General features: G+C 43.5%; 1 protein-coding gene across 1 annotated transcript in view; it reads left to right on the plus strand.

Annotated features, from left to right (window-relative positions):
* Positions 1 to 16,935: 16,935 nt before the first annotated feature.
* LOC129695163 (leukemia inhibitory factor receptor-like) overlaps positions 16,936 to 18,187 on the plus strand; it is a 42,678-nt gene continuing 41,426 nt past the window's right edge. Inside the window, exon 1 of the mRNA XM_055631939.1 lies at positions 16,936 to 17,499. Coding sequence (XP_055487914.1) covers positions 17,373 to 17,499 — 127 coding nt within the window. The 5' untranslated portion in view covers positions 16,936 to 17,372. The remainder of the gene's footprint in view (positions 17,500 to 18,187) is intronic.

An 18,187-nucleotide genomic window follows, 5' to 3' on the forward strand; every position in this document is an offset into this window, starting at 1 on the left:
CTCAAGTGTTCAGGTTACAGGTTATACAGATAGTATTACGTTCACACCTTTACTGCTACTGCACAGTGATATTATCTCTTGTGTGACAAAGACTACTGATCAAATCATCAGATAGTGCACAAAACCTTAGCAAACTCTAAGATTTGCAAAATTAGCAAATCTTCGTCTGTTCAATGCAACACATACCTCCCCTGTGGCTGCAGGTCTCCTCTTGGTGTTACGTAATGTGATGTTCTGAAATTAATACTGGTTCAGGTTCGACACGTTTCGATTGAGGTAGGCCGCTCACGTTCCAATCCTACACTAGGCCCGAATCTGTCACGTGCGAAAAGGATCATTTGCAGCAAATCCCAATAGTCTCTACAGCTGCAGAAAATATTGGTGTTATTGGTATTAATCCTCTTGTGCATTGGAAACAGGACAACACAAGCACAAGGTGGCACGGTGGCGCAGCAGTCGAGTTGCTGCCTTGCAGCGTTTTGCAGCGCTGGAGACTCCGGGATCGACCCCGACTACAGGTGCTATCTGTGTGGAGTTTGTACGTTCGCCCCGTGACTGGCGTGGGTTTTCTTTACTTTCCTCCCACACTCCAAAGACGTACAGGTTTGTAGGTTAATTGGCTTGGTATAATTGTAAAAAACTGTCCCTGGTGGGTGTAGAGTCGTGTTAATGTGTGGGGATCGCTGGTATCTGTTCATCATTAGTTGCAGACTCAGTGGGCCGAAGGGCCTTCCGCGCTGTAGCTCTAAAACTAAAAACAAACGAAAACTGAAACTCAAACAGGCCCTTCAGCCCATAATGTCTGTGCCGAACATGAAGCCAAGAGCGACCCTTATCTGCTTGCACATGATCCATAGCCCTCCATTCCCTGTACACCCATATGTATATCTAAAAGCCTCTCAACACCACGATCATATCTTCCACAACCACTACATTCCACCAGGCAATGTGTTCCAGGCACCCTCCACTCTCTGTATAAAATAAAATCACCTCACATATCTCCTTTAAACATCATGCCTTTCTCCTTAAACCTATCCCCTTTGAGTCTTTTCCACCCTGGGAAAAAGATTCTGACTGTCTTTCTCTTCTATGCATCTCAACTCTATCAGTTTGTCGTTCCAGAGGAAAAAAAATCCAAGTCTCTCCAATCTCACCCTGTGGCTAACACCCCCTGATCCAGGCCCCATTCTGGTAAACCTCCTCTGCACCCTCTCCAACGCTCCCACACTCTTCTTGTAATGTGGCAACCAGAACCGCACACTCCAAAGACGTACAGGTATGTAGGTTCATTGGCTTGGTAAATATAAACATTGTGCCAAGTGTGTGTGTGTAGGATAGTGTTAAAGTGCGGCATTCACTGGTCGGCGTGGATCCGGTGGGCCAAAAGGGCCTGTTTCCGCGCTGTATCTCTAAACTTGTTTTGGTTCAAAACTCTTCATGACATATAGATTTAGCTCTTAGCAATGGTGGGCCAATCACTAGTGATGCTATGAAATAAAGGGTGCTCAGTGATTGGCTGGTAGTGTTGCTGCCTCACGGCGCCAGAGACCCAAGTTCAATGCTGACCATGGGTGCTGGCTGTCTGTGTGGAGTTTGTACGTTCTCCCTGTGGCCACGAAGGTTTCCTCCGGGTGCTCCGATTTGTAGGTTCATTGGCTTCGGTAAATTGTCCCTTAGTGCAAAAGGGAATGTCGAGAAAGTGGGATAACATGGACACAGCTGAACGAGTGATCGATGGTCGGCATGAGCTTGGTTGGCCGAAGGGCCTGTTTCCATACTGTGTCTATAAAAAAACGCGAACAAAATGGCTCCAGGGACCCAGTTTCCACACTGATCTTGGGCTCAGTTTGTCACAAGTTCGCAAGTTAGACGAGTAGAATTAGGCCATTCGGCCCATCGAGCCTACTCTCCATTCAATCATGGCTGATCTCTGCCACCCAATCCCATTTTCCTGCCTTCTCCCCATAACATTTGACAGCCGTTCTAATCAAAAACCTGTCTATCTCCACCTTAAAAATATCCACTGACTTGATGTCCACAATGAGTTCCACAGATTAACTACCATCTGACGAAAGAAGTTCCTCCTCACCTCCTTTTTAAAAGAGCAGCCTTTAATTTTTTGGCTATGACCTCTGGTCCTAGATTTAGGTATGTTACAAAACTTACCTTCAGCGGCTCTGCAGTTTTGCCACTGGCCGTTTTTGACTTTGGCGCCTTTGAGAGGGGGACGGGATTTAAATGCCGTTTTCTCCTGCCTGTCGGTCGATCTTTGTCAGGCTGTTTAGCTGCTGAAGAATAATCAATCCGACTTGCGTTTTATCAAGTTTTTTAAAACCATCACTGGATAATTTAATTGCTGGTGTAAATTAAAATTCGACTTCTAAAGCCATCAATGCCGACAACGGGACGGATCTCACGAACGGGACAAGGTAAGCCATTTATTTTACATATAAATGTGCTTTTAGAATTACTTTAATCCAAATTTTACGTTGCGAAAAGGTGTCTTTCCTGCCGATATGGGGTTTAAATTCACCGCAAATGCAACGTTACAATCGATCGCGTTCCACAAAATCCCACTCGCAAGATGATTTAAATGCCCATTAATTTACGGGAATTAAACACTAAATTCCTTCCATTTGACCTATAAATTCATGACAATGAGATTTAAAAATCATGTTATATTGTGAATTCTTGTGTGAATGTTATTTGGACACTTAGCTATTGAAAAATGTTAACCTTTTAAGAAATTGATAGATGTTTAGATCTAGTAATTGAATTTTGTAATTAGCTACAATTAGGTAACTAACTAATGATATGCTTTAATTTCAGGTCATCCAAGTAAGATTGTTTCATATTTGTTTCAGAATGCGTCAATCTATAATAACTGAAAATTTGTCAGTTCTCTTAATTTTTAAGAAAGTTGTAGGTTTTTGACTGTCCTCGATCATAGCTTTTGTGTTAAGTCAATGGAAAAGCAAGATGCTAATTTCCAAGTATGAAAATGGCCATATCTTTTTTAATACCGAAGATATTAAAGTGAATTAGGTGTCAAATTAAACTTATTGTTATTCTTTATCTGATGGGATAAATTGCAGCCTTAATTTTTTTAATCTGAAAATGTTGTAACATTGCTATTAGACTCTCCCACCAGTGGAAACATCATTTCCACGTCCACTCTATCTATACCTTTAATTCTTCTGTAAGTTTCAATGAGGTCCCCCCTCAACCTTCTAAACTCCAGCGAGTACAGGCCTGGTGCCGACAAACACTCATCATACGCTCACCCACCCGTTGCTGGGATCATTCTTGTAAACCTCCTCTGGACCCTCTCCAGAGCCAGCACATCCTTCCTCAGATATGGGGGACAAAACCTGCTCACAGTATTCCAAATGCGGCCTGACCAGTGCCTTCGAGAGCCTCAGCATTACATCTCTGTTTTTCTATACAAGCTCTCTTGAAATCAAAGCTAGCATTGAGTTTGCTTAAAGTTAGCATTACATTTGCCTTCCTTATTACCAATTCAACATGTAAATTAACTTTTTGCGAGTCCTGCACCAGCATTCCCATGTCCCTTTATACCTCCGATTTCTGGATTCTCTCCCCATTTAGAAATTAATCTTATGCATTATTCCGCACTCAGCTACACTGAATTTCATCTGCCACTTCCCTGCCCACTCTCCTAACCTGTCCAAGTCCTTCCGCACAGTCCTTGCTTCCTCTGAATCAGGGTCCCGACCCGAAACGTCGCCAATTCCTTCTCTCCATAGATGCTGCCTCACCCGCTGAGTTACTCCAGCATTTTGTGTCTACCTTCGATTTAAACAACATCGACAGTTCTCTCTTAAACAAACCTTGCTTCCTCTACACTGCCTGCCCCTCGGTTGGCTGAGTGGATTCTCATTGGGAGCTCTGGCTTATACCTACATCCCAAAGACATTCTGGTAGGTTAACTGCATAGGAAGGAACTACAGATGCTGCTGGCCTGTCCTAGCTCAGTCCTTACCTGGAGCTCGGAGAAGCAGCAAGCGGAATCTGAGAGAAGAGACTATGGGCTTGAAAGTCCATGGGGAAGAAGGTGCGTCAGAGTGGAAAACAGTTTAAAAAGGGCATAGATACAGGATAAGGGGATAACATTTAGTGCAAGGTAAAGCCAGTAAAGTCCGATCAAAATGTCCGAAGGAACTGCAGATGCTGGTTTAAACCAAACAGAGACACAAAGTGCTGGATGAGCAGTGGGACTCTGAGATCTACAGTCTGCAACAGAGGAGGGGGCAGAAACCTTCCTCCTATTTAGAGAGAACATGGATGAGCATTGAAGCGACTGTACTTATTAGCAAATGCTCTCAAAGGCACTTGATCAGCGGTGGACTGGCCAGGGTGTCAGCTTGCCCGATGGCAAGTGGGCCCCATTTGACTCCTGGCAACCAACATTTTTAGACCCAGTCCGCCACTGCACTTGATCAAAAGGTCATAGGATCATTGGTGAGAGGAGAAGATTAGGGCCATTCGGCCCATCAAGTCTACTCCGTCATTCAATCATGGCTGATCCATCTCTCCTTCTTAACCCCCTTCTCCCCATAACCTCTGACACCCGCACTAATCAAGAATCTATCTATCTCTGCCTTTAAAATATCGATGGCCTCCGCACCCTTCTATCGATCTGTGTTGTCGGCTCAATAAGTCCCACGGTGGCATTCATTTCTATCATTTTGTGACCCTTATAAAAAGGATGATGGGGACTTTGTATCATTTATTTCCCCCACCCCCCCCCCCCCCCCCCCCCCCCCCCCCCCCCCCCCCCCCCCCCGGAGTAGAAGATTGCCGAATGTGACCGGTGGCTGCAATTGCGACTGCAAGAAATTGCAGCGAATCGTGGACGCAGCCCAGACCTTCGCACAAACCAACCTCCCTTCCATCGACTCCATCTAAACCACACGCTGCCTCGGCAAGGCCAGCAGCGTAATCAAGGACCAGTCGCACCCCTGGCCATTCCCTCTTCTCACCCCCCCCCCCCCCCCCCCCCCCCCCCCCCCCCCCCCCCCCCCCCTCTCCCATCGGGCAAAAGGTACAGCAGTGTGAAAACGCACACACCTCCAGATTCAGAGACAGTTTCTTCCCAGCTGTTATCAGCTGTGAATCATCCTACCACAGCCAGAGAGCAGTGCTGAACTACTATCTGCCTCATTGGTGACCCTTGGACTATTCTCATTAAGATTTTGCAGCCTTTTCCTTGCACTAAAAGTATTCCCTTCTGTATCCAGTTCAAGTTCAAATTCTGAGGCTATGGCCTCTGGTCCTAGACTCTCCCACTAGTGGAAACACCCTCTCCACATCCACTCTATCCAAGCCTCTCACTAGGTGATCTTTCCATGGTACATTTATCTTTGCATTCTGCAAAATTAACCTCAACCTATTTAGTTAGAGCTGTGAGAAGTTTGAATGTGACACAATGTGCCGTGATGATGAGATAAGGTTAACACCATTGATGCTGTTGGAAGGGATATGTTGGTAGGACTTACCCTATCAGTCACTGCAGGCTGCGATTATGCATTCTGCAATGAGTTAAGATTCTGTGGTAAGCCTCACAACATCTAAGATGATGCACTTACAATGGATTGCAGCAATATGCAGCGAGCCGTAATGTCCAAATGTTGGAGGCATTTTAGTCACCATTTCATACAAATAGTTACGGAGTCATTATGACCCAACCTGCCCATGCCAACCAACATGGTCCCATCTGCACTAGTCCCACCTGCCTGTTTTTGGCCCATATCTCTCTAAACCCACCCTGTCCAAGTACCTGTCTACATATTTACTAAATTTATAGTTCATACATTCTAGGAGCAGAACTAGGCCATTTGGCCTATCAAGTCTACTCCACCATTCAATCTATCTTTTCCTCTCAACCCCATTCTCCTGCCCATAACCCCCTGACACCCGTACTAATCAAGAATGTATCTGTCTCTGCCTTAAAAATATCCACTGACTTGGCCTCCACAGCCTTCTAAGGGCATGCATTCCACAGATTCACCACACTCTGACTAACGAAATTTGTCCTCATCTCCTTTCCAAAAGAACGTTGTTTAATTCTGAGGCTATGGCCACCACAGACTCTCCCACTAGTTAGCTGCTGCCAAATTGCAAGCAGATTATCCTGAAATGCTTTTTCTATTTATTATATTTTGGGATGGGCACATCCCTAACAGCTCCTGTGAAGGCGGGCATCTATATTCCTGAACTTGTGCAAAAGTTCTAGAATGTAGACCACCAGGGTCGCCGGGGCGATGGCTGCCCTGCCTGCAGTCTGATCATGTTTCCATTCTATTTGTTGTTTTTTAGTGTTGTTAAAAGTTTGTGTGAACGTTCTTCGGTTTGTTTTATGAGGGGGAGGGGGAGGGGGGAGGGGATCAGGGGAATCTTTTTTTTTTCAAGTTCTTACCTTGCTGAAGATGTGATTAATTTTCGGATCACATTCTCCAGGCTCTGCGGCCTACCATCGCTGGAGCTGGAGGCCTCCTCAGACTCTCGTGAGCCCCACCGCGGGGCACGGACTTAACATCGAAGCTGATCCCTTGCCTGGGATCGCTCCCACCGCGACCACCGCGGACTTCAGCATCAAGAGCTCGCAGTCTTCGGGAGAGGCCAGTCGGGAGCTCCAATGTCGTAGAAGGTCCGACCAGCCCCGACACGAGGTTCGATTGTCCAGCGCGCGCGGGGAGCTGACATCCCCCCCGGTGCGGGAGCTGAACGCCTCGACGAGGAGGGCCCGAACGCCGCCGGCTACGGGAGTCAAGACCGTCCCGTCAACGGAGCCCACGACCGAGGAAGAACAAAAGGAAGAGACTTCAACTTTATTTCACCTTCCATCACAGTGAGGAACGTGTAGGAGTCACTGTGGTGGATGTTCATGTTAAAATGTGTTTTTGAATGATCTGTTGCTTTAAATTGTATGACTCACCTGGCCAACGAAATTCCTCGTATGTTGCAAATTAATAAAGTGTGATTCTGATTCTGATTCTGTTCAGATGCAGTTAAACTGTTTACAGATACGGCATGAAGACAGGCTCTCCCGCCCACCGAGTTCAAGCCAACCATCGATCATCGGGTGAGGCAGCATCTATGGAGATAAGGAATAGGCCACGTGTGTGAAGAAAGGTCTTGACCCGAAACGTCGCCTATTCCTTCTCTCCATAGATGCTGCATCACCCGCTGAGTTCCTCCAGCATTTTTTGTCTCCCTTCGATTTTTCCAGCATCTGCAGTTCTTTCTTAACCATTGAACATCCATTCACGTCGGTTCTATGTTATCCCGCTTTCTCATTCCCTTCACACGGGACATTTTTACAGAGGCACACAATTAACACAATTCCACTCAAACATCCATCATAGTGAATCTCCAAACACCTCCTCCCTGTTCTTCTCCTGTGGTCAGGCAGTCAAATTGCTGCGTCGAGGCGATCGAGGCTTTTGATGTTAGGTTTAGGAAAGTAGGGGATATGTATGAAGTGGGCAAACTGTTATCATTTCAACAATTAAAATTTAAATTTAAATTGAAGGATAATCAATATTTTAAATATATACAGGTATGTGACTTTATGAAGAAATATACACATAGATTTCAAACTATATTTTTAGACCCTTTAGAAGAAGCAATGAATATTAAGGCTGATTCACAAAAATTAATATCATACTTTTATAATAATATATTAAATAGAGAATCACCCTCAACAGAAGCACTAAGGGAAGATTGGGAACATGAGCTAATGATAAAGATCTCGAAGGATAGATGGGAAAGGTATTTGATGAATACACATAACTGTTCTATTAATGCAAGACATAATTTAATTCAATTCAAATTATTACATAGACTATATTATTCAAAAACGAGGTTGAATAAATTTTATCCAAACGTCTCTCCCAGATGCGATAAATGTTTGTTTCAAAACGCTAATATAACACATTCATTTGTAGGATGTACAAAGTTGAATACATTTTGGAGTGATATATTTGATATATTTACAAAGCTTTTCAAGTCAAGAATAGAACCCAAAACGGAATGGATTATATTTGGAATAATAGGAGAAGATACCAATTTAAATAAAGATCAAAATGTTTTTTTTAATTATGGGTTAATAATTGGAAAGAAATTGATACTTAAATTTTGGAAAAATACAACCATACCAACTGTTAAAATGTGGATTAGGAATATGATGGACATAGCACGCCTTGAAGAAATGAGACTCCGACTAATAGATAAATATGACCAATTCTTAAGGAGTTGGTCTCCTTTCATCGACTTTTTGGAATCATGTGATGCAGCGGTACCGTAAAGATTGCTGATTTCAGTTCATGACGCGGATAGATCTACATCTCCGAATACAGATTTGAAAAATTCTCTTTTAAGGGGCCTTCTCTTCTATTTCTACTTTCCACTTTCTCTCTTTCTTTTTTATTTTTTATATACACACTTCACGTTTTTTCTACTCTCTACCATCTATTTTTCCACTTTTTCCTCTTTCTATTGTTTTCTTTTTCTTGTCTTGCTTACTTCCTTCTCATAACATAAAACTAGAGGTTGTACATAGAATGGATTACGGTATTACATAGTTGGCACCTAAAATTAGGTTCCACTGTACTGTTTTGTGCTGTATTAACTTCTAATAAAATAAACAAAACAAAAAAAACAAAAACAAAAAAAAGTGCCCGGCAGGCAATGGTAAGTCCGACGGCCGATTAAGCCGCACCGGGCGATGTACAGCCCTGTGATGTTTAATGTAACCATCGCAATGTTTAAGAAACAGTTGTAGGGTACATGAATAGGATGGGTTTGGAGGGTTATGGACCAAGTGGGACTGGGGTAGCTGGGACATTGTTGGCCGGTGTGGGTGAGTTGGGCCAAAGGGCTTGTTTCCACAGTGTATTATTCTATGACTCCTAAAATCGTAGAGATCTTGATGGTAGACCTCCACGGTATGGTAGATGGGTTTGGAGTAGCCCATGTACATGATTACAGTGCATTTAGTTAGCTGGTACACATTGCAGTAGTTACGAGTTGGCGATGACGAGAAGTAATGTTTAGGGTAGTGCCATTTAAGCGGGTGCTTCTTGATTATTGGAGGTGCACTCATCTTAACGAGTGGAGAATACCCTCTCAGACGTTTTTTCTTTTGAGATACAGCAAGGAAACAGGCCCTTCGGCCCACCGGGTCCGTGCTGATCAACGCTCCCCCGCACATTAACACTATCCTACACCCACTAGGGACAGTTTTTACCTTTGCCAAGCCAATTAACCGACAAACCTGTACGTCTTTGGAGGAGAGGAATCCGAAGATCTCGGAGAAAAACCCACGCAGGTCACGGGGAGAACGTACAAACTCCGTCCAGACAGCACCCGTAGTCAGGATCGAATCCGGGATTCTGGAGCTGCATTCGCTGTAAGGCGGCAACTCTACCGCTGCGCCACCGTGACCGCCGGCTTCTGACCTATTGCTTTGTGGACGGTAGGAAGTTGACAGTATGTGACTTCACAAGGTAGGCAAAAATGCTGGAGAAACTCAGCGGGTGAGGCAGCGTCTATGGAGCAAAGGAATAGGTGACGTTTCGGGTCTACCGTCGATTTTTCCAGCATCTGCAGTTCCTTCTTAAACATTACTCACTTCACAATGTCCGTTCTCTGGCCAGCACCCTACAGCCACTGAAAAAGCTACTTATCTTAACTACTAAACCAGGTTCGCTTCTTAACAAACAGACACCACACAAACTGTTGGTAGACCAGTTCAAAACTTTACTTAACATCGGCCGATGGAAGGGAGGGAGAACTCCAGTCAAGTGACCAACACAGACACTTGACTGTGCTCAGTCACCTTCTCTGAACAACAGAATTACATTGCTTTAAATAGGTTTTTTGTCCCCTTATCACATTCCACAGACATTAGTCATGGTCAGAAGTACTGGAAAAGGTTTCCACAGAATGCATCACATCAAACCTTTTTTTTACATGGTACAAGATATACTAAAAACATTGCCATTTGCCTTATCTCCAAATAGACCACCCCTAGCTCTTTTCGCTGCTTCCTCTGTCATTTGGTCCCTCATAAACATAGGTCATTTGTTTACAAAGATGTGACTGTTTATTTCTCTCTTCCTTTATTGCCTCCTCCCCCATAAACATTGGTTATTTGGTTTATGGCATCTTACTTTCAAAGATATCTCTCTAGCTCCTTCACTTGGGAGACAATGTTATCTCACACACCCCGCAACCTGAGGAAAGCCTAATTTGACACTAAATATAAGCTGTAAGCTAGCCCAGAAACCAATTTAATATCTTCTTATATTTTTAACTAAAACTCGGCTTCATCATTCCATCCTTTTATCAAAATTTTGATAACAACTACAGTCCTTCCTGAGTACATACGAAAGACCATAAGCATCTCATCAGACAAATTAATAGTACACTAGTAACCCAATCAATTCATAGTGGACAATCGTTTCACAAGTCCCTCCAAACATTTTAAATGGCCACCAACCTCCCCCGGACGTGACACTAATATACTACCATAGGACAGGAAAAGGATCATAAAAATTGCTCAGCCTTTATTCGGCTTCATTTGGATTTCCCTGTGTGCTGGTGTAACTGGTTCATGCTTCTCTTGTGTGGCACTGCATTTGCAACATAACAATGCCCTCTCACAAATATACTGTTTCCTTAAAATACACCAGTGCCTTGGTTGTGGCAAAAACAGGTAGATTTAACTGGCCTTTGCAGACCTCTTACTGTCTGTAGTCAGGGTATCTTTGCTGCGCTTGTCATGTTTGACTTCAATCTTGTTTAAAAGGAGGTGTGTACCATCCTTTAAATGTGGGTTAGTCCGCAAGTTTGCCATTCTGAAGAAAGTTCAGTCCATGTGGGCTGGGCCACCCCAGAATAAAGGAAGCATCAATAGCCCATCGTCCTTGTTTCCACAAACTGTTCACAGTCAATCAAATGTATCCAGCGACGATGATCTTACATCTTTACAGCAGTTCATGTTGTTAGCAACACTTGGTTGTTCTTTTCAATACAGTTTCAATTTCTTCTTGTCCCAGCACCCCCGTCATCGTATAGCTTTTATGGCTCCCAGCAAAGCTCCTCCAACCTGGGAATGTAGATCTGGCAAGACATGGGTTAATTGCCGACCATACATAATTAGTTAATTGCCCAGGGCCTGTTGGTGGCTTCCCCCCCACTCTCCAGGGGCAATAAAAAGTTGTAAATCTTGTTCACCAGCTTAGTTTCACCAGCACTTTTGTCTACCTTTGATCCTTCAGTATCTCCAGTCCCTTCTTAACACTTCCCTGTGAATTTATTCTTTAATCCGATTATATCCGAAGAGGCTCTCCCCACCTAAATATTCAATTCTCCAAATATGCTCTCTTCCCCAATCTACTTTATCTTCTCACCTTTTATCCCTCATTGTGAGTTCCCTCAAACCTCCTTTTGTAAGTCATAAGACAATTTTTCATCTACCTTCATTTCTCGCACACAGCACATGCTTCAACATCTTTTTGTTTGCTTCAAAACAGTAATCTTGCTTCATTTGCATTTTAAAAGACAACCTCTGTTATCATATCAAAACAATCTTTTCCAAAAGAACTCATTCAGAATCAGTAATCAATAATACATTCACTTTTCTCTGTAATTTTAACATTTCCAATCTCATTTAACACTTTAATCGGGATGAGTCTTTTTTTTTTAACTTGGTTCAAAAGATCTATAATCAAACAACACATTTTATCCATCGAGTATAGCTCCGCCCCCCATTCATGCCTGTTTCTTAACGGACACACCATAAACTTTGTAGATTTGCATTTTAAAGGACAACTTCTTAAAAAGTGACACACAACTTTGCTCATTGCTTCGAATTTCACACATTCCACATACAAAAAACATTGTTTTACAAGCAGTACATATACAAAACCATTGTTTTACCAGCAGTATATAATATTTCATCTTCAAAGACGTCTCTTTGTAATTTACTTTCCCTTTTTCTGACAAGACTTCTGTTTACCAAAATCCTGGTTACCTAACCCTAATTGGACATTGATCCAGATCATGATTAGTCAGACTCCCCTTGACTTTTCAGTCTCCCTATCCTATCCTCATTTCTCCATTCAATTTTCCTTCATCCCCAATTTTTTATAACAGAGTTGCTCGTCAGAAAAAGGATTTACCTCCTGGGTAATTTTGTTTTGCAATCCCCATTGACTCTTTCCACCATCCCAGATACCTGTGGGTGGTGTGTACAGTGAATTTCTGTTAGATATTAAAATGTGCACATTTTTCCTTAGTAATAGTGGTTGGTAGAGCTTCACTCCACCTACTAAATAAATCTAAAATTACTACGCAATATTTATAACACTGGGCCCTTGGCATTTCAATAAAATCAATCTGTATGCATTCAAATGATCGTGATGGCATTGGCTAAGAGTAAATGGTTTGCCTGGATTATTTCATTAGCAAATTTTACATTCAGAGGCCTGCTCAGTGCCTCATCAAATTTTCGGTTGTCACCACATTTCCTTTGTTATCCTATCATTCCCTCCTTACCAACATGGGTAAGACGGGTAAAAATGTATCGTTATACACCAACTTGTCCAAGCGGGGTGTGCTGAATCAATGGCACAGCCCACTTGTTTCCATAGTTATTATTATATACAAGAGGCGTCCCTCTATAATGTACATACCTCCCTCATGTTTGGCAGGACCGTTCTATTTGCTAGCATCTGTTTAGCTGCTGTCACTATGCATTTGGATGTACAGGCTGCCTGTTTGGATACACTATCAGCAACCCATTGCCTTTTGCTATAGAGTCCCCAGCACCAGTGTGTGCAGTACATTTAATAATGATCAGCTGTTCTGGTAGCATCAATGCCTTAACAAATTACACACAGAAAGGCATTCCCGTGCTCCCAATCCTGGAGAGCTTTGTAAGGTCAGAACTTCAAGTTATAGGGATGTTACTGACGGAACTGTCCCAGGTAAAGATGCCATTGCTACTGGTAGACATCTCTCAAGATTATCTAACTCCTCCTCATTTTCATTACCAAATAGGGTCGTCGTGCCAGACATGAAGTCTCCTCCAGAGGATTTACCAGTACTGGGTTTATTTTTTTACGAACCATCACCTGTTTCTCACCTCCTGCCTGTCTTTTAATTCTATTCTCTTGTTCCTCTGCCCACTGGCATTCTAGTTGCAATAATTTCCATCCTTTCCTAGTGCTATCCTAGTTTCTTAACTCTATCTAGCAAAGTTACAAAATTGTGAGATTTAAAAAAAATCAAATCTGCAATTTATCCCATCAGATAAAGCATAACAATAAGTTTAATTTGACACCTAATTCACTTTCATATCTCAAGTAATAAAAAAATTATGGCCATTTTCATACTCGGAAATTAGCATCTTGTTCCCTATTGATTTTCTATGGACATAACAAAAAAGCTGTGATCATGGACCGTCAAAAGCCCATAACCTTCTAATGAAAATTAAGAGAACTGAATGAAATTTTCAGTTATCATAGATTGAACCCTTCTGACATAAATATAAAATAATCTTACTTGGATGACCTGAAATTAAAAGCATATAATTAGTTAGTTACCCAATTGTAGCAAATTGCAAACTTCAATTACTAGATCTAAACATCTATCCATTTCTTAATAAATGATTAACATTTTTAAACAGCCTAAGTGTCCAAATAATATTCACAAATAATTCACAATAAAACATGATTTTTAAATCTCATTTACATCAATTTATAGGCCAAATAGAAGGAATTTAGTGTTCAATTGCTGTAAAGTAAAGTCTATTTTAAATCGGCTTTCTAGTGGGTTCCTGTCTTCCTTTCCCATATCAACACCTCTGCTTATTTAATTGTCTCAACATACCATGTGCCCCCTACAGGCCAGGCTTCATCCCCCAACCATTTGGTCAACTCGTAACTTAACATTCTAAATTTCTTATTATACATAGGATTCAAATAACACATATATTGGACCGGTATCCAGAGCATTCCCCATAGATAGATAGAAAGAGAGAGAGAGAAAACAGGCTTCTTAATTCCGAATCGTTCCAAATATATCAACCAGGCTGACCCACTAAATGAGACCCCAGTTTCTCAACTTGGCTGACTTTTTAATTCCTTAATATACGACCCAAGTGTCTCAACGAAGCAGACCCGCTAACCGAGACCCCAGTTTCTTTTCAACTTGGCAGACTTCTTAATACTGTAATATACAACGTCACTTATTTCTCAACCCGACAACTCTTCGGATGTCTCAATAAGCCAGACACACACCTCAACCCCCGTATCTCAACCCGACAAATCACGGATATCTCAACAAGGCTGATGAGCCCTTAGTAGAGAGAGAAAAAGAGAAAACAAAGAGAGATAGACAGAGAGAGGAAACACTCACATCCTTCTTAACAATATACATAAGACCTTTCTTAAAAATACATGCACAATTCTGTCTTAAAAATACATACATAATATCCCTTCTTAAAAAAAAAAAAAACCATATAAAGCCCAACTGGTCTGACCTTAGTCTGTTTCTAAGAACCTCGGCAGGGAACCAATTCAATTTCTGATGAAGGATCACAGATGTTCCCGGGAGTTTCTAGGGAGTCGGTCTTACAAGGGGGCCGATAGAGCTCAGTTATCTCCCTTCCAATCCCGGCAACCTCCGCAACCTCTTGCACAGTCAGCCGTTGATGTGGTCCCAGCGAGGCCTGCATAACTACGCCAATGAAAAAGCTACTTATCTTAACTACTAAACCAGGTTCGCTTCTTAACAAACAGACACCACACAAACTGTTGGTAGACCAGTTCAAAACTTTACTTAACATCGGCCGATGGAAGGGAGGGAGAACTCCAGTCAAGTGACCAACACAGACACTTGACTGTGCTCAGTCACCTTTTTTGAACAACAGAATTACATTGCTTTAAATAGGTTTTTTGTCCCCTTATCACATTCCACAGACATTAGTCATGGTCAGAAGTACTGGAAAAGGTTTCCACAGAATGCATCACATCAAACCTTTTTTTTTACATGGTACAAGATATACTAAAAACATTGCCATTTGCCTTATCTCCAAATAGACCACCCCTAGCTCTTTTCGCTGCTTCCTCTGTCATTTGGTCCCTCATAAACATAGGTCATTTGTTTACAAAGATGTGACTGTTTATTTCTCTCTTCCTTTATTGCCTCCTCCCCCATAAACATTAGTTATTTGGTTTATGGCATCTTACTTTCAAAGATATCTCTCTAGCTCCTTCACTTGGGAGACAATGTTATCTCACACACCCCGCAACCTGAGGAAAGCCTAATTTGACACTAAATATAAGCTGTAAGCTAGCCCAGAAACCAATTTAATATCTTCTTATATTTTTAACTAAAACTCGGCTTCATCACCACAGTATTTCCGTTGGCTTGTCCAACTGGGTTTCTGTTCAATACCAACCCTCAGGATGTTGGAGGTTTAACAGCTGTAATTCCAATGAAATTCAAGGGTAAGTTGATTAGTCATAGGAGCCAGATTCAGCCATTCAGCCCATCGAGTCTACCCCGCCATTCAATCATGGTTGATCTATCTCTCCATCACAACCTCATTCTCCTGCCTTCTCCCCTTAACCTTCAACACCCAGACTAATCAAGAACCTGCCAAATCACCGCTTGAAAAATACCCACTGATTTGTCCTCCACAGCCTTCTGTGGCAATGAATTCCACAGGTTCACCACCCACTAACCAGAGAAATTCGTCAGCATCTTCAGGGCTTTGTGGGCCACAAGGTGGCGCAGTGGTAGAGTTGCTGCCTTAAAGCCCTGTCCCACAGTACAAGTTCATTCCAAGAGCTCTCCCGAGTTTTAAAAAGAATCAAACTCGTGATAAGCACGGAGAATGAACGTAGCGGGTACGTCGGAGCTCGGGGACATCTCGTGGCGGCTCGTAACGCTAACGGCAGGTATTCGGGAAGACTCGCTAACGGCAGGTAAGCACGGGAAGACTCGTGAAGATTTTTCAACATGTTGAAAAATGTCCACGAGTGCCCTGAGTACCGACGAGTGGCCGTTACCGTAAATCTCCGAGTTCGAATCAGGGCAAACTCGGGAGAACTCTTGGCATGAACTCGTACCGTGGGACAGGGCTATTACAGCGCCAGCGACCCAGGTTCGATCCTGACTGACCAGGTGCTATCTGAATGGAGTTTGTACGTTCTCTCTATGACTCTGTGGGTTTTCCCCGGGTGCTCCGGTTTCCTCCCACACTCCAAATATGCACGTTTGAAGGCTAATTGGCTGCGGTAAAAAGATTGTAAATAGTCCCCCTTGTGGTAGGAAAGTGCTAGTGTACGGGGGAGATCACTGGTCAGCGCAGACTCGATGGGCCGAAAGGTCTGTTTCCGCGCTGTATTTCTGAACTAAATGAAACTCATTCAAATTCTGCTTTGATGGCAAGGCACTTACGTTCACCTCGTCACTGGACTTCAGGAACCCTGGTGGAGTACATGTCCCAAAACACCAACAAAGATGCCAAGTGGAAATGGTTGACAATACACAATAGGTGCAGGAGTAGGCCATTCGGCCCTTCGAGCCAGCACTGCCATTCAATGTGATCATCTGCATTCAGTACCCCGTTCCTGTCTTCTCACCAAATCCCCTTGACTCTGCTACCTTTAAGAGCTCTATCTAACTCTCGTAAAAGCATCCAGAGAATTGGCCTCCACTGCCTTCTGAGGCAGAGAATGGCACAGATTTACAACTCTCTGTGAGAAAAAGTGTTTCCTCGTCTCCGTTCTAAATGGCTTACCCCTTATTCTTAAACTGTGGCCCCTGGTTCTGGACTCCCCCTAACATCGGGAACATGTTTCCTGCCTCTAGCGTGTCCAAGCCCTCTTAACAATCTTATGTTGCCTATTTCCTTCGCTCCATAGATGCTGCCTCGCACCCGCTGAGTTTCTCCAGCATTTTTGTCTACCTTCGATGTTCCAGCATCTGCAGTTCCTTCTTGAACACAATGAAATTCTTACTTGCTGCAGCACAACAGAGCATGTACATACAGTACACTGTAAACAATATGATAAACGAGATGAATAGTGGGGGGTGGGGTTGTACAAGCAGACCCCGCCTCTCTGGCCCCCACGCAAATCAAAACTCCCTCTCTCACACACACACACACGTGTAAAACGGCACCTCCTGTACCAGCGCCGCTCGCCGGCTCCCTGCTCTCTGCTGCCGGCCGGTGCTGTCCCTGGGGCGGCGGAGTGATGTGGCTGCTGTCGCCGGTTTGACCAGCAGCGATCCCCGTTGGAGGAGGAGGAGGAAGACACTTGACCCACAGAATGGCCCGCGTTGTCCTGCAACTTCTCCTCGCCCCTCCCGGCACTCTGTCCATCGCTCTCTGCGTTCTTGTAGGATTTACCCAAAGCAGCAGAAACTGCCAACATGCGCCGCTGCCCGGATCTCAGGGTAAGTCGCAGTGTGCAAGAGTTTTTTCAATCTTTCATGAAAGGCAGCGGTTCTGGTCAATGTGTAAATCAATGTGCTGGAGTAATTCAAGTGGGGTCAGGCTCCATATCTGGCGATTGGACACACAGTGGTGGAGTAACTCAGTGGGTCAGGCAGCATCTCTGGAGAACAGGGAGAGGCAACGTTTCTGGTCGAGACCTTTCTTCAGACTGCTGGGACTAGTTTAGATCTATGGTTTAGATGCAGTAACAACTGACAACAAAACGTAGGCTGGGAAAGGAGACCGGGGTATTGAATAACACACAGGAACCACCACCCAACTAAACATTGAATTACATTGAATTTGGATGTTGCAGGGAGGAACTGCGGATGCTGTTTTATACAGAAGACAGACACAAAATGCTGGAGTTAAACTCAGCGGGACAGGCGGCATCTCTGGAGAGAAGGAATGAGTGACGTTTCGTGTCGAGACCCTTCTTCAAATTGGGTGTGAAGAAGGGTCTCGACCCCGAAACGTCCCTCTTTCATTCTCTCCAGAGATGCTGCCTGTTCCGCTGAGTTTAACTCCAGCATTTTGTGTCTGTCTTGGATTTAGATGGACTGCAGGCAGCGGCGGATTAAGGCTCACTGGTGCCCTAAGCACTGAACAATCTTGGTGCCCCCCTCCTTTCCACACTGATCCAGTCCA

Source organism: Leucoraja erinacea, chromosome 3, assembly GCF_028641065.1.
Source record: "Leucoraja erinacea ecotype New England chromosome 3, Leri_hhj_1, whole genome shotgun sequence".
NCBI classification, from domain to species: Eukaryota; Metazoa; Chordata; class Chondrichthyes; order Rajiformes; family Rajidae; genus Leucoraja; species Leucoraja erinaceus.